The 26481-nt window shown below is 44.3% G+C and overlaps 1 protein-coding gene and 1 pseudogene across 1 annotated transcript in view; one reads left to right on the top strand and one right to left on the bottom strand.

The window, feature by feature from the left end:
• Positions 1–26481, top strand: part of VWA3B (von Willebrand factor A domain containing 3B) — a 205646-nt gene that overhangs the window by 26980 nt on the left and 152185 nt on the right. Inside the window, exons 5-6 of the mRNA XM_060027679.1 lie at positions 3725–3894; positions 15835–15950. Of these exons, the coding sequence (XP_059883662.1) occupies positions 3725–3894; positions 15835–15950 (286 nt within the window). The remainder of the gene's footprint in view (positions 1–3724; positions 3895–15834; positions 15951–26481) is intronic.
• On the bottom strand, positions 25918–26414 carry LOC132435570 (protein mago nashi homolog 2 pseudogene; annotated as a pseudogene).

The following is a 26481-nucleotide window of genomic DNA, read 5'->3' as shown; positions in this document are numbered from 1 at the left end:
TCGATAAATGTTTGTTGAACAGTGAAGGAATAGAAAGGAAATAATGTCAATATTCTTGAGATTGGGGGTTAGATGTGGATCCAAGAGATTCCCGTCCCCAAGCTATGGTACGGATTTGAGTTTTTTTGAATTGAAGGGAGGTGGTCTGCATGGGACCAGGTGGGTGAATTTGCTGAGCCTTGTATGCCTGCGATGGGGATGTAGGGTTGGAATAGGGATCCTGAAGCCCAGGAGGCCGGAACGTTGGTGGTGGTTAATGGTGTTAGGAGGAATCTGAGAAGGGAGCTGGGGCAAGGGGCAGTCACCACCTTGGGTGCAGGGTGGGGCGGTCAGAAAATCCAAATGGGCTGAACCAGGGAGGGCGGCCACAGGCACAGGGAAGATCTGGAAGTTAGATCCAAGCTCTGGAGTTGGTCAACACTGTTGTAATGGTCAAAGTTGCATGAAGGAGAAGACAGAATTTGCTGGACCTCTCACTGCTGTTCCGGTTGACTTTCATTTTTGTTTCCTAGCAAAGTGGGAATTTTTACACCCAGAGGCCTTGGGAGCTTCTGACAGGCTGGAGCAGATGGCGGGCAGAGTGGAAGCAGCTGCTCCCAGTTTGGTTCTTCTTTTCCCCAAAACCCATGGCTGGGAAGATGGCAAGACCTCCTTGGTCAGGCGGATTGCAGGTTACCTTGGGAAGCTGCAGAACATGTGGCCCGACAGAATAAGACATATCAATTGAAAACATAAAGGCTCCAACCTATTTCACGTAGTATAAAGTGGCAAGAGTTTTTGAGTCATGGTTAAATAGCTGCATGGAACCCAAATATTTTCTATGTCTGGTGTTATCAAATTTGGTACAAATCAGCATTTAAGGTGATGCTGGTCAGTGAAGAAGCTGCTCCAGGTCCCCTTGCCCTCAAGGAGCACAGAGGTCCTGGTTAAGGAGTGAGGATTCCCATGAGGGTAATTCCCTTGAGCCAGACAACCTCCTGGACCCAACTTTTGGTCAGTGGTAGTGAGATTGGGGGTAGGAGCCTTGGATGCTGTGGGGACCAAGAAAATGAAAACAGTGCCCACCCCTGGCCACCTTCTTGTTGCATGATCTCGCCTCTCCAGTTCTGGGATTCACCATCATCTCTAACACGCGAGGACCAGTCTTGCCATGATGAGCTGACAGAGTGCAGTGGCTGAAAAAAGCAAGGACAGAAGTTCGTGAGGTCAGGCAGGCTGGGTTCACTGGCTGCTCACCCGGGTCAAATAACCTGTCCAGGCCTCAGTGTCTTCATCTGTAAACTGGGCATGATAACAAGAATTCAAATTTATGTTAGCTTATCATCCCCAATAGCAGACGACCTCAAAGCCATTTCACTTTCAAAGGCATTTTGCCAAATTTGGGGGGATAGTAGCAGGTAGCATATTTATCGTCCTCTTTGTTTTTCTAAATGTCATTATGCGAGCAGAAAGGAGAGGCAGAAAGGCAGTGTGCAGATGGTGGTGAGGTAGCTGGTCTCTGGGAAAGCATACTCCTGGAAATCTGGAGCACAGATAACTGAGAGTTGACCGAAAACACAGGCAACTAAGAAGCTGAGTAAGGACCTTAGTGAATAGTGAATAACCCCGTAGCCTTAATTAATGAAGGAAAGGAAATCCTGACTCACTGCTGGCTATAGCAATTTCTGGTTTGCTGAAGTCTCGAGGGAAAAAACATCTCTGTGTGAGGATTTCAGGCTCTTGGGTTATTGCCAGAGCAAAGAAGCTGTCTCCACAGCATGCGGTGGAGACAGAGGGAGTCAGAAGCTGCCGACAGACCAGCCAGAGTTGTTTGTCCTCACTCACTTCCCTGTTGATCTACCAAACCCTAGAATATACTCCCTGGGTCTGTTCCCCTGTCTTGAGCCATGTGTGTTCTTAGACCCTCTGAGAGGATGAAGCTGTCCTCATGCTAAACTTGGGCACCAACACAGCTGGAAAACTAGTAACTGCAGCTCACTGGAGCCTATTCAAGACGTCTTACAGAAGGTAATGTCTAACACCAGGAAGAGAACAACATAGAATGCATTTTCTGGAAGAACAGTATTAGTTGTATAATTAGGAATCTGGAGAACACTTTCTTCCTCCTGTCAGTGTGTTTTCTGCTTCTCAGGTGACTGACTGGGAGAAATGTACAACCTTCCTCAGTCTTTACCTCCCATGAGGTACTTCTGAAAATCAGGGACTTTGTGATGAAGGGCCTGAGAGAGAGAGTCACGGGGGCAGGAAGACTCTTTGTGCCCAGCCTGGGGAGGAATGTTGCTGAAGTAGGCTGGGCTCAGCTCCCACCCCGGCGGTCTCCTAACTCCCAGCCGGGCCCCTCTGCCACCCTTTCCCCACCTGCCTTCTTGGGCACAGCCTGCCCCCTGCTGCCACAGACGGGGTGTCCTAAGCAGCTGGGAGCTGACCCTCAGCCCACCTCTCTCTGGGCCAGGTAGCTTTAAGTCCCAGCTTTGAAGGCAAGGTGAGGTAATTGACTATTTACCGTCAGCTAACTGGGGATGTGTGATTAGAAGCTCATGAATCCTAAAGGGCTGGTGACATCTGTTTATCCCTTAAAACACAATACAGGGACTCCCCTGGTGGTCCAGTGGCTAAGACTCCCCTCTCCCAATGCAGGGGCCCACACTTGATCCCTGGTCAGGGAACTAGATCCCACATGCATGCCGCAACTAAGAGTTTGCATGCCACAACTAAGACCCGGCGCAGCCGAATATATAAATACTTAAAAAAATACAGTATATTTTCTGGGGGTTTCTGCCCCATTATCTGTGGAGACAATCACTTAGGCTGCTGTTAGGGGCAGGTTTAGGTGATATGTGTTCCTGGCTCTACCTGTGGTTTTACTTTGTGTGATTAATATACATACCTAAGCGTATGCCATCTCGTTGAAGCTCAGTCATGAAGTCAGCTGCATAATCTCCCTTTTCACAAGTGAAGAAACTGAACCTAAACCACTTGCCCGAGGTTACAGAACTCCTCAGTGGCAGGGGAGACCCTTAGAGCAGTGTGGTTAAGGGTGAGGCCCAGTGGATGGCATCGACATCTTTACATTAAGCAGGGCATCGTTTCCTATCTGGGTGAGGTATGCATCTCCCAGGTTCCTGGTTTAAAGCTGGGGGGTGTGTGTGTGTGTGTGTGCGCGCGTGTGCGTGTGCGTGTGTGTGTGTGTGTGTGTGTGTGTGTTTCCTGACTCCTGGCCTGGCGTGGCTCCTGACTGGCCGTGTGAAGGCAGGACAGCCTCACCTCCCCAGGCGAGTGTGTGTCCCGGAGGTGAGACCAGCTGGGAATATGCCCTCCTTCCCACACGCAGCCTCAGACGGAGGATGCCTGAGCCGGCCCTGCAGAATTCTGGCACCGCCATAGGGAATGGCTAATAAGCTTCCTGCCCCCAGTGGCCGGCCGACACTTCCTTCATTCGTGGACTTGCATAACTTATTCGTGGGCTCGGAGGAAGCTCTTCTCCAAATCCACCAACCATATCCTTCCCATGCAAAGCCTGACACTTCTTAGCACCGGGCCTTGAATATCTTACTTCCTGACTTTGGCCCCAACACATCGTCATGAAACATTGAGCGGTGCTGCTCTTCTTTCTGCCCGCTTATTTTTTTAAAGAGGCAGGTTTATAGAGAGTATATTGCCGATGAGTCTGGTTCACAGCTAGGGTGCCTCAGGGAAATAAACTGTTGGTATCACTGTTCTGCAGGTTGAATCCATTTATTACTTTGTGGTGGGGGATGTTCCAGAGGAATCCAAGGAGCTTCTCCTTCAGGGGGCTTTGGAGGTCCCATATCCTGTCCACATGGTGTCCTTCAATGCCAGACGAGAGGGCACGACAGCTTTCTTAAAGGATCTGAGTGCCAAGACCCGAAGCAGGTAGGCAGAAAAGGTGCTCTGGGAAGACTGCGAGCGAGCTGCGTGCTTGCCTGTAGTCGACAGTGGGTCTTGATTCCTAGCGGTCTTCCTGACCAGTCGGTTGCTGTGTTCTCCTCTTTCCAGTAGTCTTTAGTCTCCATTCACCTTTGCTCCTCTACCTGGCATTAATCTTGACTTTTTTTTCTGACGCTTTGACATTTTGGGGTCTTGCTGACCCTGGACAGACCGCGCCTCCCAGGTTAGCTGATTCGTAAAGACAGTTAAAAGACTCACCCGGGACGGAATGCACCTTTTATGTGCAAACTAACAAATCCAGCCCACACTCTCAATCCAGGCTCTCGTACCCTAAACGCTGTCTGTCCCCTGTCCCAGTCACCCCAGCGCCAGGTACCAGACAGCTCAGGACAGCCCCTACACTCCAGCACCCGCTGAAATCATTCAAAGTAGCCAATCCTAAGCCTGCTTACTCTGCCTCACCCATTTCTTTCTGCAGGATCCACAAGAAAGACTTGCCCATGTTTTCCCCTTGTTCTCTCTGCTTCCTGACCAAACCTGGGGCTTCCCTGTGTGGCCCTGTGTGGTGTGGCATGCCCCCATCTCTTTGGAAAAATATTAGTTCTGGCTGCCACAAGAAAACACCACAGACTGGGTGGCTTAAATGACATATTTATTTCTCACAATTCTGAAGGCTGGGAAGTCCAAGATCAAGGTGCTAGCAGATTCTGTTTCTGGTGAGAAATCTCTTTCTCTCTTGTAGGCAGCTGCCCTCTTGCTGTGTCCTTCCATCCTTCCATGGAGGACAGAGAGAGACAGAGAGACAGAGACAGAGAGAGAGAGAGGGAGACACAGACAGAGAGACAGAGAGAGAGGGCATGTAAACTCTTTGGTGTCTCTTCTTAAAAGGATACCAGTCCTATTGGATCAGGGCCCCACCCCTATGACCTCATTTAACCTTAATTACCTTCTTGTAAGTCCTGTCTCCAAATACAATCCCATTGAAGATTAAGGCTTCAACACAGATATTTGGGGAGGTGATGGGCGGGGGCACAATTCACTCCATAGCAGAAACTGTGAGTGGCAAACTATCTTTTCTTTTTTTTAACATCTTTATTGGAGTATAATTGCTTTACAATGGTGTGTTAGTTTCTGCTTTATAACAAAGTGAATCAGCTATACATATACATATATTCCCGTATCTCCTCCCTCTTGCGTCTCCCTCCCACCCTCCCTATCCCACCCCTCTAGGTGGGCACAAAGCACTGAGCTGATCTCCCTGTGCTATGGGGCTGCTTCCCACTAGCTATCTGTTTTACATTTGGTAGTATATATAAGTCCATTTCACTCTCTCACTTCATCCCAGCTTACCCCTCCCCCTCCCCGTATCCTCAAATCCATTCTCTACTTCTGCATCCTTATTCCTGTCCTGCCCCTAGGTTCTTAAGAACCTTTTTTTTTTTTTAGATTCCATATATATGTATTAGCATATGGTTTTTGTTTTCCTCTTTCTGACTTACTTCACTCTGTATGACAAACTGTAGGTTCATCCACCTCACTACAAATAACTCAATTAAGTTTCTTTTTTATGGCTGAGTAATATTCCATTGTATATATGTACCACATCTTCTTTATCCATTCATCTGTTGATAGACACTTAGGTTGCTTCCATGTCCTGGCTCTTGTAAATAGAGCTGCAGTGAACATTGTGGTACATGACTTTTTGAATTATGGTTTTCTCAGGGTATATGCCCAGTAGTGGGATTGCTGGATCATATGGTAGTTCTGTTTTTAGTTTCTTAAAGAACCTCCATACTGTTCTCCATAGTGGCTGTATTAATTTACATTCCCACCAACAGTGCAAGAGTGTTCCCTTTTCTCCACACCCTCTCCAGCATTTATTGTTTGTAGATTATTTGATGATGGCCATTCTGACCGGTGTGAGGTGATACCTCACTGTAGTTTTGATTTGCATTTCTCTAATGATTACTGATGTCGAGCATTGTTTCATGTGTTTGTTGGTGATCTGTATATCTTGTTTGGAAGAATGTCTGTTTAGGTCTTCTACCCATTTTTGGATTGGGTTGTTTGTTTTTTGGATGTTGAGTTGCATGAGCTGCTTGTAAATTTTGGAGGTTAATCCTTTGTCAGTTGCTTCATTTGCAAATATTTTCTCCCATTCTGAGGGTTGTCTATTTGTCTTGTTTAAGGTTTCCTTTGCTGTGCAAAAGCTTTTAAGTTACATTAGGTCCCATTTGTTTATTTTTGTTTTTATTTCCATTTCTCTAGGAGGTGGGTCAAAAAGGATCTTGCTGTGATTTATGTCATAGAGTGTTCTGCCTAGGTTTTCCTCTAAGAGTTTGATAGTGTCTGGCCTTACATTTAGGTCTTTAATCCATTTGGAGTCTATTTTTGTGTATGGTGTTAGGGGGTGTTCTGATTTCATTCTTTTCCATGTAGCTGTCCAGTTTTCCCAGCACCACTTATTGAAGAGGGTGTCTTTTCTCTATTGTTATAGTCTTGCCTCCTTTATCAAAAATAAGGTGACCATATCTGTGTGGGTTTATCTCTGGGCTTTCTATCCTGTTCCGTTAATCTATATTTCTGTTTTTGTGCCAGTACCATACTGTTTTGATTACTGTAGCTTTGTAGTATAGTCTGAAGTCAGGGAGCCTGATTCCTCCAGCTCTGTTTTTCTTTCTCAGGATTGCTTTGCTATTCGGGGTCTTTTGTGTTTCCATACAAATTGTGAAATTATTTGTTCTAGTTCTGTGAAAAATGCCACTGGTAGTTTGTTAGGGATTGCATTGAATCTGTACACTGCTTTGGGTAGTATAGTCATTTTCACAATGTTGATTTTTCCAATCCAGGAACATGGTATATCTCTCCATCTGTTTGTATCATCTTTGATTTCTTTCATCAGTGTCTTATGGTTTTCTGCATACAGGACTTTTGTCTCCAGAGGTAGGTTTATTCCTAGTTATTTTATTCTTTTTGTTGCCATGGTAAATGGGAGTGTTTCCTTCATTTCTGTTTCAGACTTTTCATCATTAGTGTATAGGAATGCCAGAGATTTCTGTACATTAATTTTGTATCCTGCTACTTTACCAGATTCATTAATTAGCTCTAGTAATTTTCTGGTAGCATCTTTAGGATTCTCTATGTATAGTATCATGTCATCTGCAAACAGTGACAGCTTTACTTCTTCTTTTCCAATTTGGATTCCTTTTATTTCTTTTTCTTGTCTGATTGCTGTGGAGAAAACTTCCAAAACTATGTTGAACAATAGTGGTGAGAGTGGGCAACCTTGTCTTGTTCCTCATCTTAGTGGAAATGCTTTCAGTTTTTCACCATGCGAACGATATTGGCTGTGGGTTTGTCATATATGGCCTTTATTATGTTGAGGTAAATTCCCTCTCTGCCTACTTTCTGGAGGGTTTTTATCATAAATGGGTGTTGAATTTTGTCAAAAGCTTTTTCTGCATTTATTGAGATGATCATATGGTTTTTCTCCTTCAGTTTGTTAATATGGTGTATCACATTGATTTGCATATATTGAAGAATCCTTGCATTCTTGGGATAAACCCCACTTTATCATGGTGTATGATCCTTTTAATGTGCTGTTGGATTCTGTTTGATAGTATTTTGTTGAGGATTTTTCATCTGTTTTCATCAGTGATACTGCCTGTGGTTTTCTTTCTTTGGGACATGTTTGTCTGGTTTTGGTATCAGGCTGATGGTGACCTCGTAGAATGAGTTTGGGAGTGTTCCTCCCTCTGCTATGTTTTGGAAAAGTTTGAGAAGGAGAGGTGTTAGCTCTTCTCCAAATGTTTGATAGAATTCACCTGTGAAGCCATCCGGTCCTGGGTTTTTTTTTTTGTTGAATGATTTTTTTTTTTTTTTTTTTTTTTGTGGTATGCAGGCCTCTCACTGTTGCAGCCTCTCCCGTTGCGGAGCACAGGCTCCGGATGTGCAGGCTCATTGGCCATGGCTCATGGGCCTAGCCACTCCGTGGCATGTGGGATCCTCCCGGACTGGGGCACGAACCCGTGTCCCCTGCATTGGCAGGCGGACTCTCAACCCTTGCCACCAGGGAAGCCCTGTTGAATGATTTTTAATCATTGTCTCAATTTCAGTGCTTGTGATTGGTCTGTTTACATTTTCTATTTCTTCCTGGTTCAGACTCAGAAGGTTGTACTTTTCTAAGAATTTGTCCAGTTCTTCCAGGTTGTCCGTTTTATTGGCATACAGTTGCTTGTAGTAATCTCTCATGATCCTTTGTATTTCTGCAGTGTCAGTTGTTACTTTCCTTTTTCATTTCTAATTCTACTAATTTATTTCTTCTCCTTTTTCTTGATGAGTCTGGCTAATGGTTTATCAATTTTGTTTATCTTCTCAAAGAACCAGCTTTTAGTTTTATTGATCTTTGCTATTGTTTACTTCATTTCTTTTTAATTTATTTCTGATCTGATCTTTATGATTTCTTTCCTTCTGCTAACTTTGGGGTTTTTTTGTTCTTCTTTCTCTGATTGCTTTAGGTGTAAGGTTAGGTTGTTTATTTGAGATGTTTCTTGTTACTTAAGGTAGGATTATATTGCTATAAACTTCCCTCTCACAGCTGCTTTTGCTCCATCTCATAGGTTTTGGGTTGTCGTGTTTTCATTGTCATTTTTCTCTAGCTACTTTTTGATTTCCTCTTTGATTTCTTCAATGATGTCTTGGTTATTAAGTAGTGTATTGTTTAACCTCCATGTGTTTCTATTTTTTACAGATTTTTCCCTGTAATTGGTATCTAGTCTCAAGGCATTGTGGTCAGAAATGATACTTGATACGATTTCAATTTTGTTACATTTACCAAGGCTTGATTTGTGACCCAAGATATGATCTATTGTGGAGAATGTTCCATGAGCACTTGAGAAGATAGTGTATTCTGTTGTCTTTGGATGGAATGTCCTATAAATATCAATTAAGTCCGTCGTGTTTAATGTGTCATTTAAAGCTTGTGTTTCCTTATTTATTTTCATTTTGGATGATCTGTCCATTGGTGAAAGTGGGGTGTTAAAGTTCCCTACTATGATTGTGTTACTGTTGATTTCCCCTTTTATGGCTGTTAGCATTTGCCTTATGTATTGAGGTGCTCCTATGTTGGGTGCATAAATATTTACAATTGCTGTATCTTCTTCTTGAATTGATCCCTTGATCATTATGTATCTCCTTCTTTGTCTCTTGTAATAGTCTTTATTTTAAAGTCTATTTTATCTGATATGAGTACTGCTACTCCAGCTTTCTTTTGATTTCCATTTGCATGGAATATCTTTTTCCATCCCCTCACTTTCCATCTGTATGTGTCCCTAGGTCTGAAGTGGGTCTCTTGTAGACAGCATATATACGGGTCTTGTTTTTGTATCCATTCAGCCAGTCTGTGTGTTTTGGTTGGAGCATTTAATCCATTTACATTTAAGGTAATTATCGATATGTATGTTCCTATTACCATTTTCTTAACTGTTTTAGGTTTGTTATTCTAGGTCTTTTCCTTCTCTTGTGTTTCCTGCCTAGAGAAGTTTCTTTAGCATTTGTTGTAAAGCTGGTTTTGTGGTGCTGAATTTTCTTAGTTTTTGCTTATCTGTAAAGGTTTTAACTTCTCCGTGGAATCTGAGTGAGATTCTTGCTGGGTAGTGTAATCTTGGTTGTAGGTTCTTCCCTTTCATCACTTAAAATTTGTCCTGCCACTCCCTTCTGGCTTGCAGAGTTTCTGCTTAAAGATTAGCTCTTAACCTTATGGGGATTCCCTTGTATGTTATTTATTGTTTTTCCCTTGCTGCTTTTAATATTTTTTCTCTGTATTTAATTTTTGATAGTTTGATTAATATGTCTTGGCATGTTTCTCCTTGGATTTATCCTGTATGGGACTCTGCACTTCCTGGACTTGATTGACTATTTCCTTTCCCATATTAGGGAAGTTTTCAAGTATAATCTCTTCAAGTATTTTATCAGTCCCTTTGTTTTTCTCTTCTTTTCTAGTACCCCTATAATTCAAATGTTGGTGTGTTTAATGTTGTCCCAGAGGTCTCTGAGACTGTCCTCAATTCTCTTCATTATTTTTCTTTATTCTGCTCTGCAGTAGTTATTTCCACTCTTTTATTTTCCAGATCACTTATCCGTTCTTCTGCCTCAGTTATTCTGCTATTGATTCCTTCTAGAGAATTTTTAATTTCATTTATTGTGTTGTTCATCATTGTTTGTTAGCTCTTCATTCTTCTAGGTCCTTGTTAAACATTTCTTCTGTTTTCTCCTTTCTGTTTCCAAGATTTTGGATCATCTTTACTGTTACTACTGTGTGTTCTTTTTCAGGTAGACTTCCTGTTTCCTCTTCATTTGTTTGGTCTGGTGGGTTTTTACCTTACTCCTTCATCTGGTGTGTGTTTCTCTGTCTTCTCATTTTACTTAACTTACTGTGTTTGTGGTCTCCTTTTCACAGGCTGCAGGTCTGTAGTTCCCGTTGTTTTTAGTGTCTGCCCCCAGTGGCTAAGGTTGGTTCAGTGGGTTGTGTAGGCTTCTTGGTGGGGGGGACTAGTGCCTGTGTTCTCGTGGATGAGGCTGGATCTTGTCTTACTAGTGGGCAGGACCGCATCCAGTGGTGTGTTTTTGGGTGTCTGTGACATTATTACGATTTTAGGCAGCCTCTCTGCTAATGGGTAGGGTTGTGTTCCTGTCTTGCTAGTTGTTTGGCATAGGGTGTCCAGCACTGTAGCTTGCTGGTCATTGAGTGGAACTGGGTCTTAGCGTTGAGATGGAGATCTCTGGGAGAGCTTTCACCATTTGATATTCCATGGAGCTGGGAGGTCTCTGGTGGACCAATGTCCTGAACTCAGCTCTCCTACCTCAGAGGCACAGGCCTGACACCTGGCTGGAGCACCAAGACCCTGTCAACCACATGGCTCAGAAGAGAAGGGAGAAAAATAGAAAGAAAAAAATAAATAAAATAAAATAAAGTTATTAAAATAAAATATTTTTTAAAATTATTAAAAAAAATTAAAATGTAATTTAAAAAAAGAAAGAAAGAAGAGAGCAACCAAACCAAGAAACAAAGCCACCAATGATAAGTGCGAAAATCGATACTAAAAAAAAACGGACAGACAAAACCCTAGGACAAATTGTAAAAGCAAAGCTGTACAGACAAAATCACACAAGGAAGCATACACATACACACTCACAGAAAGAGAAAAAGGAAAAAAAATACATATATATATATTTCGGAAAAAAAAGGAGGAAGAGCAACCAAATCAATAAACAAATCTACCAGTGATAATAAACTCTAAATACTAAAGTAAGATAAACATAAAACCAGGAACAAATTAGATGCAGGAAGCAAACCCCAAGTCTACAATTGCTCCCAAAGTCCACCACCTCAATTTTGGGATGATTCGTTGTCTATTCAGGTATTCCACAGATGCAGGTACATCAAGTTGATTGTGGAGATTTAATCCGCTGCTCCTGAGGCTGCTGGGAGAGATTTCCCTTTCTCTTCTTTGTTCCCACAGCTCCTGGGGTTCAGCTTTGGATTTGGCCCCGCCTCTGCATGTAGGTCACCTGAGGGCATCTGTTGTTGTTTCAGACAGGACGGGGTTAAAGAAGCAGCTGATTCGGGGGCTCTGGCTCACTCAGGCTGGGGGGAGGTAGGGGTACGGATGTGGGGTGAGCCTGCGGCGGCAGAGGCCAGCATGACGTTGCACCAGCCTGAAGCGTGCCATATGTTCTCCCAGGGAAGTTGTCCCTGGATCATGGGACCCTGGCAGTGGCGGGCTGCACAGGCTCCCGGGAGGGGAGGTGTGGATAGTGACCTGTGCTCGCACACAGGCTTCTTGGTGGCGGCAGCGGCAGCCTTAGCATTTCATGCCCGTCTCTGGGGTCCACACTGGTAGCCGCGGCTCGCCCCTGTCTCTGGAGCTCATTTAGGTGGTGCTCTGAATCCCCTCTCCTCACACACCCTGTAACAATAGTCTCTTGCCTCTTCGGCAGCTCCAGACATTTCCCCGGACTCCCTCCCGGCTAGCCGTGGTGCACTAACCCGCTTCAGGCTGTGTTCCCGAAGCCAACCCCAGTCCTCTCCCTGGGATCCGACCTCTGCAGCCCGAGCCTCAGCTCCCAGCCCCCACCCGCCCCGGCGGGTGAGCAGACAAGCCTCTTGGGCTGGTGAGTGCTGGTCGGCACTGATTCTCTGTGCGGGAATCTCTCTGCTTTGCCTTCCGCACCCCTGTGGCTGCGCTCTCCTCCGCGGCTCCGAAGCTTCCCCCCCCACCACCCGCAGTCTCGGCCCGCGAAGGGGCTTCCTAGTGTGTGGAAACCTTTCCTCCTTCACAGCTCCCTCCCAGAGGTGCAGGTCCCATCCCTATTCTTTTGTCTCTGTTTTTCCTTTTTTCTTTTGCCCTACCCAGGTACGTGGGGAGTTTCTTGCCTTTTGGGAAGTCTGAGGTCTTCTGCCAGCATTCAGTAGGTGTTCTGTGGGAGTTGTTCCACATGTAGATGTATTTCTGGTGTATCTGTGGGGAGGAAGGTGATCTCCACGTCTTACTCCTCCGCCATCTTGAAGGTCTTCTTGTTAACTATCTTTTCAATGGTAGCTGTCTCCTGATCTGTTGGCCTCACTATACCTGAATAATAATAATAATACCTGCATTTCAAAACAGCCCCGTCTGTGCATGTGAGAGAGTTTGTGTCTCTTGTAGAGAGAGACCAGCTCCTTATGTGGTAACAAGGAGAATGGCTGAGTTCTTTCCTAAGTCAGCCTGTCTAAAATGGGTAAAATGCCCACTCTTGAGCATTTGTTCTCAAATTTAGCTGCTCATCATATTGGCCTGGGAGACATGGGCTTCACCTTGCAGGCTGATTCTGCACACTAGAGGGGAGTCTGGGAATATGCAGTTAGGCTTTCACTTTGCAAAGGCCTTTCACTACCTAGGAATCTTGATTAAAATGCAGATATCTTGACCACGGTCCCAGAGATTCTGATTTTCAGGGTCTAGGGAGGAACAGGGATATGCATTTTTAACAGGATCCCTGGTGATTCTGAAGACCAGTGCTCTGGCTTCTCATAAAGCGCTTTGAAATCTTTCAACAGCAGGTGCTTGGCTTCAATTCTGGGCTCTTGAAACCCCCAAATACAGAAGGGGCTCACTGCCCCCACTTCTGCTAGTGGAGAGAGAAAAACCCAGCTGGCAGGGCCACCTTTCTTGCTGGTCCTCTGCTCAGCTCATGTGGGACACTCTCTGGGAAGGTGAGAGGCCAGGGAGTAGTTTAACACGGGAGAAGCTGCAGTTCAGCCCCTGACTTTCAGGTCATGCTCCGTGGAGAGCGGATTCTGCAGAAGAGGACGGGGTACACCCGGGCCCTTCTGTCCCTCCTCTAGTCCTGGGAAGTGAGGCCAGCCCACGACCAGCAGTGCCCCTGCCCGCTCTGCTACCTGCCAGCCCACCTCCTCCCGGGGGTCCTGGATGGTCTCAGTGCATCTTTTGCTGTTGAGCCCCAGCTGAAGAGCAGTTATTATCAAACTGTAAAGGGCGTGTCCTGAGCATTTCAGCTTGCAGGGAGGCTGGACTCTGTGTCCCCCGGTGCCTGAGGCTGTGTCTGGACAGAGCCACCAGCTCTCAGACACAGCGCTACACTCCTCAGACTCTCCAAAGAGCCCGACTTAATCGTGATTTGCTTTCTGCACAAGCGAGGCTGTATTAGCCAGAGGAAATGTCTGCCCTGTTCTTCAGAGTAGAAAATTCTGGGCAAAGGCCTTGGCACTCAGAGTGTGAGGCCTGTCAGGACAAACCTCGATCATCCCCCCGTCTGTCCTGCAGGGAGGTTGTGGTGAGACAGGTGGGGACCTGGGACCCTTTACTGCAGTGCCTGCAGCTGGACAAACGTCTCCTCCAGCAACAGAATACAGAGGAACTATAAGGGACTAAAAATAACTGCATGCATGGGTAGTCGGGGCAAATTATGAACAATAAAATACAAAAAGGCCAAAACCCAGCTGCCATTTCTGAGGGCCTGGGAGCAAAAGCAGGGTCCCGAGCATGATCCCTGCGCACAGCACCACCAAGGGGGTGGGCAGACCACCTAAGCCCCCCCTCCAGCCCCACCCACTGATCCACCTCCACCTTCACTGCTTAGCAAGGGAAGCTGCTACTTGTTTTCATGCCCTTGTGCTGCAGCAAGAGTACCGATAAAGCCTTGCCTGAATTTCTCTGGCCTCTTTTATCAATTTCTATTGATTAAAGAGTCCGAGAACCCAGGTTGGTAACAATGGGACGAAGGAAACTGGGCATTTCTGTTTTGGAGGAAGCCCCTGCTTTCATTGTCCCAGTGTCACCTGAAACCCTTTAGAAATAGACGAGACTGAGGCCTTCTATGGCCCAGGCAAGGCCCACAGACCTCTCCCGCCATCTGCCCATTCTTCTGTCCATCCCAGCTCATGTTTCAGGATTCTTTTTGCGTCATGAGTGGCGATAGGCAGGGATGGTACTCTTGAGAGGCCGGAGGAGCATTACTCAGAGATCTCCTCTGCCATCTGAGAGAAATTTCCTGCTATTACTGATTTTTTGGATTCCAGACAACTGGCTTTGAGGGTGCGATTTAGCCCATCATCACCTGCAACACTACACCAGTGCTTAAAAAAAGTTTTTTAAATTGAAATACAGTTGATTTCCAATGGTGTGTTAGTTTCAGGTATACGGCAAAGTGATTCAGTTTTATACACATATGTGTATATATGTATACATGTGTGTATATATATATTCTTTTTTAGATTCTTTTCCATTATAGGTTATTACAAGATACTGAGTATAGTTCCCTGTGCTATACAGTAGGTCCTTGTTGGTTATTTTATATACAGTAGTGTACATATTTTAGTCCCAAACTCCTAATTTATGCCTCCCCCCTTCCCCCTTTGGTCACTATAAGTTTGTCTTCTATGCTATGAGTCTGTTTCTGTTTTGTGAATAAGTTCATTTGTATCTTGTTTTTAGATTCCACGTATAAGTGATATCGTATGATATTTGTCTTTGGCTCACTTCACTTTGTATGATAATGTCTAGATCCATCCATGTTGCTGCAAATGGCATTATTTCATTCTTTTTTATGGCTGAGGAATATTCCATTGTATATATCCACACATCTTCTTTATCCACTCCTCTGTCAGTGGACGTTTAGGTTGCTTCCATGTCTTGACTGTTGTGAATAGTGCTGCTGTGAACATTGGTACATGAGCGCCTTTTTAGCTTCAAGCTGCTTATGAATCCCCTGGGGATCTTGTGAAAGTGCATATTCTGACTCGGCATATCAGGTGGGGCCCGGGGAATGTGCATCCCTAGCCAGCTCCCAGGTGCTGCTCCTAGGACCACACTCTGAGAGGCTGCCTTAAAAACGTGCCCACACTGAGTTCTTTTCATTAGTGCTGATGCTCAGGTCCTGGGGAGGTGTGTATTTGCCAAGTGAAAGTTGACTGAAGCCCCTCAGCAGTGGGCAGATGAGCCAACGCTGCCTCTTGTCACCAGCTTTCAACAGTGAACCCGCAGGGCTCTGGGCACTGTTGGGCCCCTCATTAGCCTCTGGGCTTGTCCAAACTGTGTTTACATGATTGAACCCTGGGAACAAAAGGATAAGTCTAAGCACAGGGTATCATTTTTCCAGGGTCGATAAATACCATTTGGTTGAGCTAAGTATCCTCTAATGAACAGAAGAGTCATCAGTTAAAGTCCCAGTGGCTCCGCAATTCTCTGGTGCCTTCCACCTTCCTGTCTTTTATTTGTGGGAATTGACAAGGCACAGGGAAAAGCAGTGAACACTTGGAAGATGCCTAGCACCACAGAAGAGCAAGTTCCCAGTCTTGGGAGGATGAATAGATAATGCGCAGATACCACTTACTAGCCTGATGTGGCCTATCTCTTCCTGTTTCAGATTCCATGCATTTGCAGAGAGAACAGAGTGCGTGGAACTTCCTGCCTTCCCCATTAAGGATGGCGACAGTGTAATTACTTGGAATTCAAGGAAACTGAAAGGAAAACTCCCTCCAGGTACCTGGGATGGAAAAGAAACAGTGTACTTTATGTCTTAATAACTTCAGATGATCCCTAGCCTTAGCTCTAGGGCAGGACTCACCCTACCTTTTGTATTATTCCTGTGGTGCAAGGGCAGAGTTCTTGGATGTTAGTGGAGAATTTGGCAGCCTGGCAACCAGGCATAAGTGTATTACCTAGGGAAGTGGCCTCAGTGAGATGTGTCTCCTAACTTGGGAAACTTCTGGAGACCTGGCCCCAGGCATGTCAGCGCACTCTTAGTTCTTGGCAAGGCAGAGCTGCTCTGTTGCCCAGGTTGGCTGGAAGCTGTAGCGAGGATGCCCTCACTTCTCGTGGGTTTTCTGTTGCTTCCCCATCAGTGATGGCGGTGTTTCTAGATGCACATGAGGGATGGACCTGCCTCTTGTGAGGGCCAAGGCCACACAGGAACCTCTATGGAGGCTGAATGAACTTCCCCTTTCATTCAAAGGATGTGATCAGAGAGTTTAACAGGCGTAGAGAACGAGGTCAGGAAATAAGTGAGAAATAGTACTGTGATTCGGGAAACCAGCACTAGAAGGTTCCTCAGGAAGCAGGAGATGGGAGTTTCTTCGGGGAGCTGATGAAATTGCCAAGTGCCAACTACACTGACTAAACGCCGCCGAGAAGAGCAGGGACGGCAGCTCCTGTGGGACCGTGACATGATGCGGCGCGGGGGTGGTTAGAAGTCTGAGAAAGCCCACCCCCACCTCCACCTTCCTGCTCGTTTTTACTAATCAACAGAAGGATTTCTAGCTTCAAACAAGGCAGGAATTACTCTTTGGGGGTTGTTTGGGGCTGGGGGAGAAGCTGCAGGATACACGTGCTTGCAAGTTTCCTCTGTTTACATAACAGTGTTGCAAAGGCTCCTGGGAGAAGGGCCCTGGGACTGGGTAGGAGGCATTTGCAATCCCGGGCTAGGGGGTCAGGTGGAGACCCAGACAGGGGGCTGAATCACAGAGTGTGTCCTAGACACACACTTTGTGGATTCAGATTCTTAGTGCCCCAAAGCAGAGATGGGGAGAGGTTCCCATCGAGCTCGTCAGGGCCGCTGCCTTAGGTAACTTACAGCTTTGCTCTGATGGTGAGGTGGACATTTCCAGGGAATTTGAGAAAATGTCAATTGATAAGCAAGATTGATGCTAATCTAAGAAAAAAAGTAATTTAGGATGTATGCCATGCCTTTGAAAGTAATTTACAAGATTAAGCCTAGTGGGCAATGAATCAATGAAGTTAAAGAATGTGAGATGTCACCAGCTCCCCAAGGTGTGCCAATGACCATAAATGGGGTTTCATTTGGGCCTGTGTGTTCCTTGGCAACTTAGTTATAGAGGGAAGCATGTCTGGCTGCATAGTTTACATTTTCAACAACCACCGTCTTTCCAACCCCTGTGAAGCATACGAATCAAATTACAGATAAAAACATTTTTCTTAGAATGAAATGCTCAGAGCGTGGCCTGCCATCCTAATGCCATTTCAGTGATCACATGTTCTGAATTTGGGAAGAGTGTCCCAGATCCTAAATATGTGATCTTGTCTCCTCAATCCATCAGAATGTCCCAGGAATGCCAACATTTCAGAGCCTACCTCTCCCACTCAAAAACTGGCCAGAAATCCTTGAGACAATTCTTGTTTGCAAAATGTGTGGTTTTCAACCTCACTCGGGCTCAGAGGCAGTTCTCCAATCTTTCCCTGATCAGTTTCCCCTCCCTGCTTCTCCATCATTTGTCTCAAGCATTTATCAGTATGAGTTTCCTCAGGCCCTCTCTAGTTTGGGAAGGGAGGGTGTCTCCTCGGGAGATAATTTTGCCTTCTGTTGTGTAGAAAAGACAGACCATCAAGTGAGGGGCTAGAGAAGCATTGCTCAGAGAAGTGAACTGGCAACTGAAAGAAATGTCCTGCTGTTTCTGACTTTGAGTTTCTAGATAGTTGGCTTTTTAGCCTGTGAGTTACCATCACCCCATGTACCATATCAATGCAAAAAACCTCTGTAGTCAAAATAATAGTTTTAAAAATTGTTGTGAAATGTACATAACATAAAATTTACCATTGTAACCATTTCTAAGTGTTAAGTATATTCCCTAAATCCAGTAGTGAGGTGTCAAGTACATTCACCTTGTTGTGCAACCCAGTCTCCAGAACTCTCTCCATTTCGGAAAATTGAAACTCTGTACCCATTAAACAACTTCCCATTTGTCCCTCCCCACAGCCCTCAGCACTTAACATCCTACTTTCTGTCTCTGAATCTGACCGCTCTAGATGCCCCATATAAGTGGAGTCATACAATACGTGTCATTTTGTGACTGGCTTACTTTATTTAGCATAATGTTCTCAAGGTTCATCCATGTCATAGCATGAGTCAGAATTTCCTTCCTTTTAAGGGCTGAATAATATTCTGGGGTGTGTGTGTGTGTGTGTGTGTGTGTGTGTGTGTGTGTGTGTGTGTGTGTGTGTGTGTGTGTGTGTGTGTGTGTGTGTAGGGTGCAATATCTCATACTATCTCATGACATGATCCCAACCATCCACATCTTCTGAATCAAATCTCTCTGTTTCTAGAAAGGAATGGCTTCTCACCTGCACGAGGGCGGGGCTGGAGCAGTGGCTTTGCACCGGGATCCCAGGACGTTGGCAGCACTTGGCTGGGTGGGTCATAATCTCAGGCTCCCAGGAGTTGAGTTCATGAACCTGGGCACTGAGTAGACTTCTCCCCTTTCCCTTCCAGGGATGACTTTCTGCCTTAGAAATTCTGCTTTCTTCCGGCGCAGGCTCCATCCCGTGTAGGAATGCTCCATCAGCCTCGGATGGATTCCCCTCACTGGGGGGAGCAGGATCTGTGATTTAGATGTAAGAAGGGTGGGGGATCTAATATGGCAGGTGTCGCTGACCTGAAGCTGCAGCTCTACACTCTTCCTCCTCACAGCCATCCTTCCCCTTGGCTTTCCGCCCAGAGTTGGGTGGGTCCCTGCTCATGTTTATATTCACGGGGCATACAGCAGGGGCTGGCTGCTCTGTTGCGTAGCCAGCACCTTCCATGTAGGTGTCCTTGCCTCTTTCTCTGTTTAACTACTCTCCTTGACTATTTACTGGGGAGGGGAAAGGGTGCCAACAGAGCCTAGATTGCTATGGGACCAGAGTGATGATGCTACCTTCTGGAGCTCCTCTGAGCCACCCAGTCCCCTGAAGTTTGGCTTTCCTTCCCCGTTAATGAGTGTGGGTTCTTGTCACAGTCTCTGTGTACTGCGAAATATTCATCTCACTTATAAGCAAAATAAAAGAGGCATGTTGACTTTCCCCGAACTCCAGGCATTTTTCCTTGGGAAAGATTTCTCTCCAGGACTGAGCAACACTTTCCCCATTCTTGCCCTGGGTCTGGGCTCTCCCTCCCGCACAGTCTCCTAGCAGTCACTGACCGCAGGTGAAGGAGTAGGCCTGATGGGCAGGTAGCGGGGGTCTCCTTGTCTTGACACCTGGCTTGTAGAGATCTGTGGACAGTGCTCCCGCCTATCTTCCTAAAGTCTTTGAACATGGTGTTACTGAATGCAAGTTCATGTGCCTGATCCGTAGTGAGGCCAAACAGTACTGAAATGTCCGAGTTTGGAGCAGAGAAAGGTTTACTGCAGGGACACACAAGGAGATGGGTGGCTTGTGCCCCAAAAACCCCGCACTCCTTGAAGGGTTTCAGCAAAGCACTTTTAAAGGCCAGGTGAGGGAGGGGTGTGGTTAGTTGTTGCAGACTTCTTGGTGTTGGATTCCTTTGCCCTTGCAGCTGTCCACATAGGTCAGGTCACGATGTTCCTGTAAACCTCCAACAAGGCAAATGTTATTCTCTGTCCTGCAACCTTTTATCTCTGTATGAATGGACTCTTAAAGGTCAGAGCCCTGAGAGTAGGCTATCCTGTATACTTCAGGCTACAGGCAACATTCTCTTACAAAAGATGCAGAGCCAGCATGATTAAGCACAGGCAACAAAGCACAAAGGGTTACAGTAAAAGGAACAGATCTAACATGGAGTCAGATTTGTTCTTCCTGTTACAGTGTCAGCCAGGGCTTGGCTGCAGTGATGGTCTTCATCTGTCCTGTCTAGTAGAGCTATGGCTACTGCTGCTGCTGAAATAGTCCTTCTTTCCTCAGAGTCTGAAATAGTGGCCTGAAAATCATCTTCTACACCCCTCTATTTCTGGGTCTTCTCAGGGAGTCAGGGAAACTCATCATTTAAGCAAACTCCAACAAGTGGCCTTTTTGCTGATTGCTTTGTGTCTGATCAGGACTTAAACGTATTCCGTGATATTCTTTGAAACTCGGTTTCATCCCAGGCCACTGGTGTTCCCCAAGTCAGCAGTGACTTCTGAGAGGCCACACCCCTCAGCACTCCAGTTCCTCCTGGGTTACAGCCGTCCACTGGAGATGAACTGGCTCCAGTGTAATGGTTTGTGGGGGGACACTGCCCACTGCCCCTGACGGGCTCAAGTGAGGCCCCCTAAGTGGCAGATATGAGTGTCTGGTCACAAAAACAAGTTCAGCCAGACACTTTCTTTGATTTCTAGAATTCAGTTTAATTTTTGATTCCAGTGCCCTTCTATCCCAGTGGATTGGGGGGACATTAACCCCAGTCATTCCCAGGGACTCCTCCTGAGCTTTTCCCACAGCTTGGAGATCCTAGGCAGTGCTAAGGCATTGGGAGGGGTCTCTAGTAATTAGACATCTCTTCCTGCAAACCGCCCTATAAATACCCATTGTCCCCGTCTCACGGCCACTCCAGGTTGAGCAGTTCTCTGCTGCTCCTGTGCTGGCTTCGGATGTGGGAGTCATTTGCAGACTCTGCCCCACCCCCGTTCACCCTGCGCCTTGCTCCCAAGGTGCTGCAAAGACGCGGAGCCAGTTCCCACCCTCTCCTGGGATGCTCTCCTCCTCTCCCCCAAGCCAAGGGGAATGTCCTTCTAATCTGGGATGACTCCTCTCTACCTCCTGCTTCTTAAAGCTGCCTGCTCTGTAAACCCCAGCGCCTCTCCTCAGGGGTTAGGCTTAAAAGGAAAAAGCCAGAATGTCTTGCAGCCTATTTCATCTTTCTGCTCTGCCTTCTTTGGAGCAAGGAGAGAATGGCTGCTTGAATGTGGAGGGAGTGGGTAGGGAAGAGAAAGTAGAGGGAGAACAGATTACCATCAAAAATATGATCCAACGACACGCATAAATACGACCTTTTTGTAAGAGTGAAACCCTAACCCCAGGATGGGTTTTCTGTGGAGGTAGATAATATAACTAGTTACTTTGTTTTTTGATTTTATAAAATGACACTTCAGGAATCAGTGCTGGAGAATGGGAAATGGAGGGTTCGTGCGTTGTTAAGTTGGTGCCACATGTAGCTTTGGAGCTGCTCTGTTAAATATGGGAGCCGCTGACCACCTGTGGCTACTGAGCACGGAAATGTGAGTCCGATTTGAGATGTGCTGTAAGTATAAAATACACCCTGGATTTCAAAGACTGAGTGAGGAAAACATGTGAATTATGACATGAAGAGTTTTTAATATAGATTATATGTCACAATGATAATAGGAACATATGGGTTACGTCAAATATATTAATAAAATTAAGTTTTTTCTAAGATTTGGCTACTAGAAAATTGGAAATTATACTTGTGGTTCACCTACCATTGAATTAGTATTGGATAGCGCTGCTCTAGAGCCATGCTAGCTGCCCCGTCGATTACGTAGCTGTGTAACTTTGGGAAAGTCATTTAACCTTTCTGCTTCCTTTCCTCATCTATAAAATGGGAAAAATAGATTGTTATTATTATATTATATTATGCTATATTATATTATATTAGTTGTGTTAAATGATGAGGCAGAGAGGAATAAGGCTCTGTCCTATGTTCAATGAACGCAAATGCGGTAAAATCAAGAGCCTGGGCTTTGGAGTCAGGCCTGGGTTTGGATTTGTCACTTAGCTGTGTGATGGTGGTCGAGGTACTTAACTAATCTGAGCTTTAGCTTTCTTAGTTATGAATGGGGATGATGATGTTTACCTTATGGGTTGTTAGGAATATATATATATATATATATATGCGTGTGTGTATATATGTGTATATGTGTGTATACACTGTATGAAACACTGTGTGTATACACACACACACACACACACACACACACACACACAGTGTTTTATGTAGTACCTGGCTCATGGTTAGCCAGTCAATAATTATAACTGCTGTTACTGCCATGACCATCATCATCCTGTGGGTTACCCTACTGTTATTACTACTAGGTAAGCAACTTAAAGACTAAGTTCTTCTCCCGTTGCAGAGCAACAGGCTCCAGACGCGCAGGCTCAGTGGCCATGGCTCACGGGCGCAGCCGCTCCGCGGCATGTGGGATCTTCCTGGACCAGGGCACGAACCCATGTCCCCTACATCGGCAGGCGGACTCTCAACCACTGCGCCACCAGGGAAGCCCTTAAAGACTAAGTTTTTTTAATCACCTTTACTTTTCTTCTGTCGTCCCAATTCCCATGTTTGTTTTAGTTTTAATATTTCTGCTATTAAGTACGTTCTGTTCTCACTTGTAGTCCATCTCCTTTGGTTTCCCCAGCCACCTCTTGGTTGGCTAAAATTTATCTTCTAATAGGTTCCTCAAGGAGGGAATCAGAGGAACAATATTCCCAGGGTTTCCAAATGTTCTTTTCTCCGTTTTTATACTTAAAGGACAGCTTGGCTGGATAGAACGCCCTTGGCTCACTTTTTGTTTGTCTTGTGTGTGTTATGGGTGGTGCTGCAGTGTCTTCTCATAGTGTGTGCTGCCGAGAAGAAATCCAAGGCCAACTTGATTTTTTTCCTTTGTAAGTGACTTTATCTTTTTGCCTGGTTGCTCAGAGGTTTCTTTTATTCCACCAGCTTTATTGAGATAAAATTGACGTATAGTATTGAGAAAATTTAAGGTGTACAATGTAATACACATATATATTGTGAAATGATTATCACAAAAAGCTTAGTTAATGCATCCATCACCTCACATAATTACGCTTTTTTGCGTGTGGTGAGAACATTCAATTAGAAACCTTCAAGTGTATAATACTGTATTGTTAAATGTAGTCACCACACTGTACATTAGATCCCCAGGACTTATTCATCTAATAACTGAAAGTTTGGACCCTTTGACCAATTTCTCCCCATTTCTCTCAGCCCCAGCCCCTGGCAACCACCATTCTACTCTCTCTTTCTATGAGTTTGGCTTTTTTTGTTTCCACATATAACTGAGATCATACAGTATTTGTCTTTCTCTATCTGACTTATTTCACTTAGCATAATGCCCTCGAGGTCCATCCATGTTGTTGCAAATGACAGGATTTCCTTCTTTCTCATGGATGAGTAATATTGCATTGATATATTTCAAATTTTTGTACCCATAAAAAATATATAAAATCACATTTTCTTTATCCATTCATCTGTCAGTGGATGCTTCGGTTACTTCCATGTCTTGAATATTGTAAATAATGCTGGAATGAACATGGGAGTATAGATATCTCTTCAAAATAGTAATTTCATTTCCTTTGGGTATGTACCCAGAAGTGGGATTGCTGGATCATATGGTAGTTCTATTTTCAATTTTTTTGAGGAACCTCCATCCTGTTTTCCATAGTGGCTTCACCAATTCACATTTCGCACCAACAGGGCACAAAGGTTCCCTTTTCTCTACCTCCACACCAACACTGTTGTCTCTTGTCTTTTTGATAATAGCCATTCTAACAGGTGTGTGGGGATATCTTTTGCATTTCCCTGGTAATTAGTGATGTTGAGTACCTTCCCATGTATCTGTTGGCCATTTGTATATCTTTTCTGGAAAAATATCTATTCAAATCCTTTGTCCATTTTAATTGGATTGTTTGTATTTTGCTATTAAGTTGTATGAGTTCCTTATATATTTTGCATATTAACTTCCTCTAAGATAGATGGTTTGTAAATATTTACTTCCATTCTGTAAGTTGACTTTTGTTTTGCTGATAGTTTCTTTTGCTGTGCAGAAGATTTTTAGTTTGATATAGCCCCACTTGTTTATTTTTGCTTTTGTCGCTTGCTCTATTGGTGTCATATCCAAAATAATTGTTGCCAAAACCAGTATCAAGGAGCTTTTCGCCTATGTGTTCCTCTAGTATTTTACAGTTTCAAGTCTTATGTTTAAGTCTTTAATCTGTTTCAAGTTAATTTGGTGAGTGGTATAATATAGGGGTCCAATTACATTCTTCCGCATGTGCATATTCAGTTTTTCCAACACCATTTATTAAAGAGACTATAATTTTTCTGTTGAGGATTCTTGGCTCCCTTGTCAGGTATTAGTTGACTGTATATGCATGGGTTTATTTCTGGGTTCTTTATTCAGTTCCATTGGTCTGTGTGTCACTTTTATGCCAGTACCATATTGTTTTGATTACTATTGTGTTGTAATAGAGCTTGAAATCAGGAATCATGATGCCTCCAGCTTTGTTCTTATTTCCCAGTATTGCTTTGGGTATTCAGGGTCTTATGTGGTTCCATATGAATTTTAGGATTGTTTTTTATATTTCTGTGAAAAATGCCTTTGGAATTTTTAAAAATTAATTAATTCATTAATTTATTTATTTTTGGCTGCATTGGGTCTTCGTTGCTACTCACGGGCTTTCTCTAGTTGCAGCAAGCGGGGGCTACTCTTCATTGCAGTGCATGGACTTCTCATTGCGGTGGCTTCTCTTGTTGGGAGCGCAGGCTCTAGGTGCGTGGGCTTCAGTAGCTGTGACATGCGGGCTCAGTAGTTGTGGCTTGTGGGCTCTAGAGCGCAGGTTCAGTAGTTGTGGTGCACAGGCTTAGTTGCTCCACGGACTGTGGGATTTTCCCGGACCAGGGCTTGAACCCCTGTCCCCTGCATCGGCAGGCAGATTCTTAACCACTGTGCCACCAGGGAAGCCCCCTTTGGAATTTTAATAGGAATTGCCTTGAATCTATAGATGGCTTTTGGTAATATAGACATTTTAACAATGTTAATTATTCTAATTCACATACAAGAGATATTTTTCCATTTATTTGTGTCTTCATCAATTTATTTTTATCAATGTCTTATAATTTGTCAGTGTACAGATCTTTCAACATCTTGGTTAAATTTATTTCTAAGTATTTTATTATTTTTGATGCTATTATAAGTGGGATTGTTTTCTTTATATCTTTTTCAGATAATTTGCTGTTAGTATGTAGAAACACAACTGATTTTTGCCTGTTGATTTTGTATCCTGCAACTTTACTGAATTTGTTTATTAGTTCTAATAGGTTTTTTGGTGGAGTTTTTAAGATCATATCATCTGCAAACAGAGACTATTTTACTTCTGCCTGTCTGATTTGGATGTATTTATTTATTTTTCTTGCCTGATTGCTCTTGCTGGGACTTCCAGTACTATGCTGAATGGGAGTAGTGAGAGTGGAAACTCTTTTCTTGTTCCTGATCTTAGTGGGAAAGCTTTCAACCTTTCACCACTGAGTATGTTAGCTGTGAGTTTGTCATATATGGTTTTTATTATGTTGAGGTATATTCCTTCTGTACCCAATTTCTTGAGAGTTCACTTCATGTTCATTTATCATGAAAGAATGTTGAATTTTGTGAAATGCTTTTTCTACATCTATTGAGAGAATCATGATTTGGTGTATCACATTTATTAATTTGTGTATGTTGAACAGTCTTTGCATCCCAGGGATAAATCCTACTTGATCACAGTGTATGAACCTTTTAATGTGATGTTGAATTTGGTTTGCTAGTATTTTGTTGAGAATTTTTGCATACATATTCATTAGTGATATTAGTCTATAGTAAACTTTTCTTGTAGTGTCATTTTTTGGCTTTGGTATAAGGCTAGTTCTGGCCTCATAAAATGAGCTTGGAAGTGCTCCCTCTTTTTCAGTTTTTTGGAAGGGCTTGAGGAGGATTGGTATTAATTCTTAATCTGTTCAGATTTTCTTTTCTTTCTTTTTTTTTTTTTTTTTACAATTTAGATTGGTTTAATCTTGAAATGTAATCCAGTAGGACTAAAAACTAAACATTTCACGTCCTGTACCAAACAGTAAAATACTCGAAGGCCATCAGGATCCTTTGACTGATTAACATCAATAAGGGAACCTATTTTTGATGTGGTAAAAGAAATGTGTTCATCTCCAATTACAATTTCAAGCTCCTGCTGGCCAGCCCTGTCAGAGAGAGGCCACAAAGCATCATCTTCTTTTGTAATTTACTGTCATCAATAATTCTCTTCAGTTCTTCCATTACACTCTTGTGTACATAAGCCTCCCTTCTGATCATGACATCATTTTTATAATTGCTGTTGTTGGCATATCTTAAGTTTTCCATCTGGCCAAAACTCCAACTCCAGAAACTCGTGTCCAAACTTGCCCTTGTGCCCTACATAGTAGTATAGGTAGAAATCACTGGCTATAGCCATCCTTGTCCCCGAAAAGCCCGCCGAAGGACCAGCTGACATGCCTCCAGGCACCTGGCCCAGATTTTCT

This window comes from Delphinus delphis, chromosome 12 (genome assembly GCF_949987515.2).
Source record: "Delphinus delphis chromosome 12, mDelDel1.2, whole genome shotgun sequence".
NCBI classification, from domain to species: domain Eukaryota; kingdom Metazoa; phylum Chordata; class Mammalia; order Artiodactyla; family Delphinidae; genus Delphinus; species Delphinus delphis.
The sequence above is the reverse complement of the archived record's forward strand: the minus strand, read 5'-3'. Positions and strand labels throughout refer to the sequence as shown.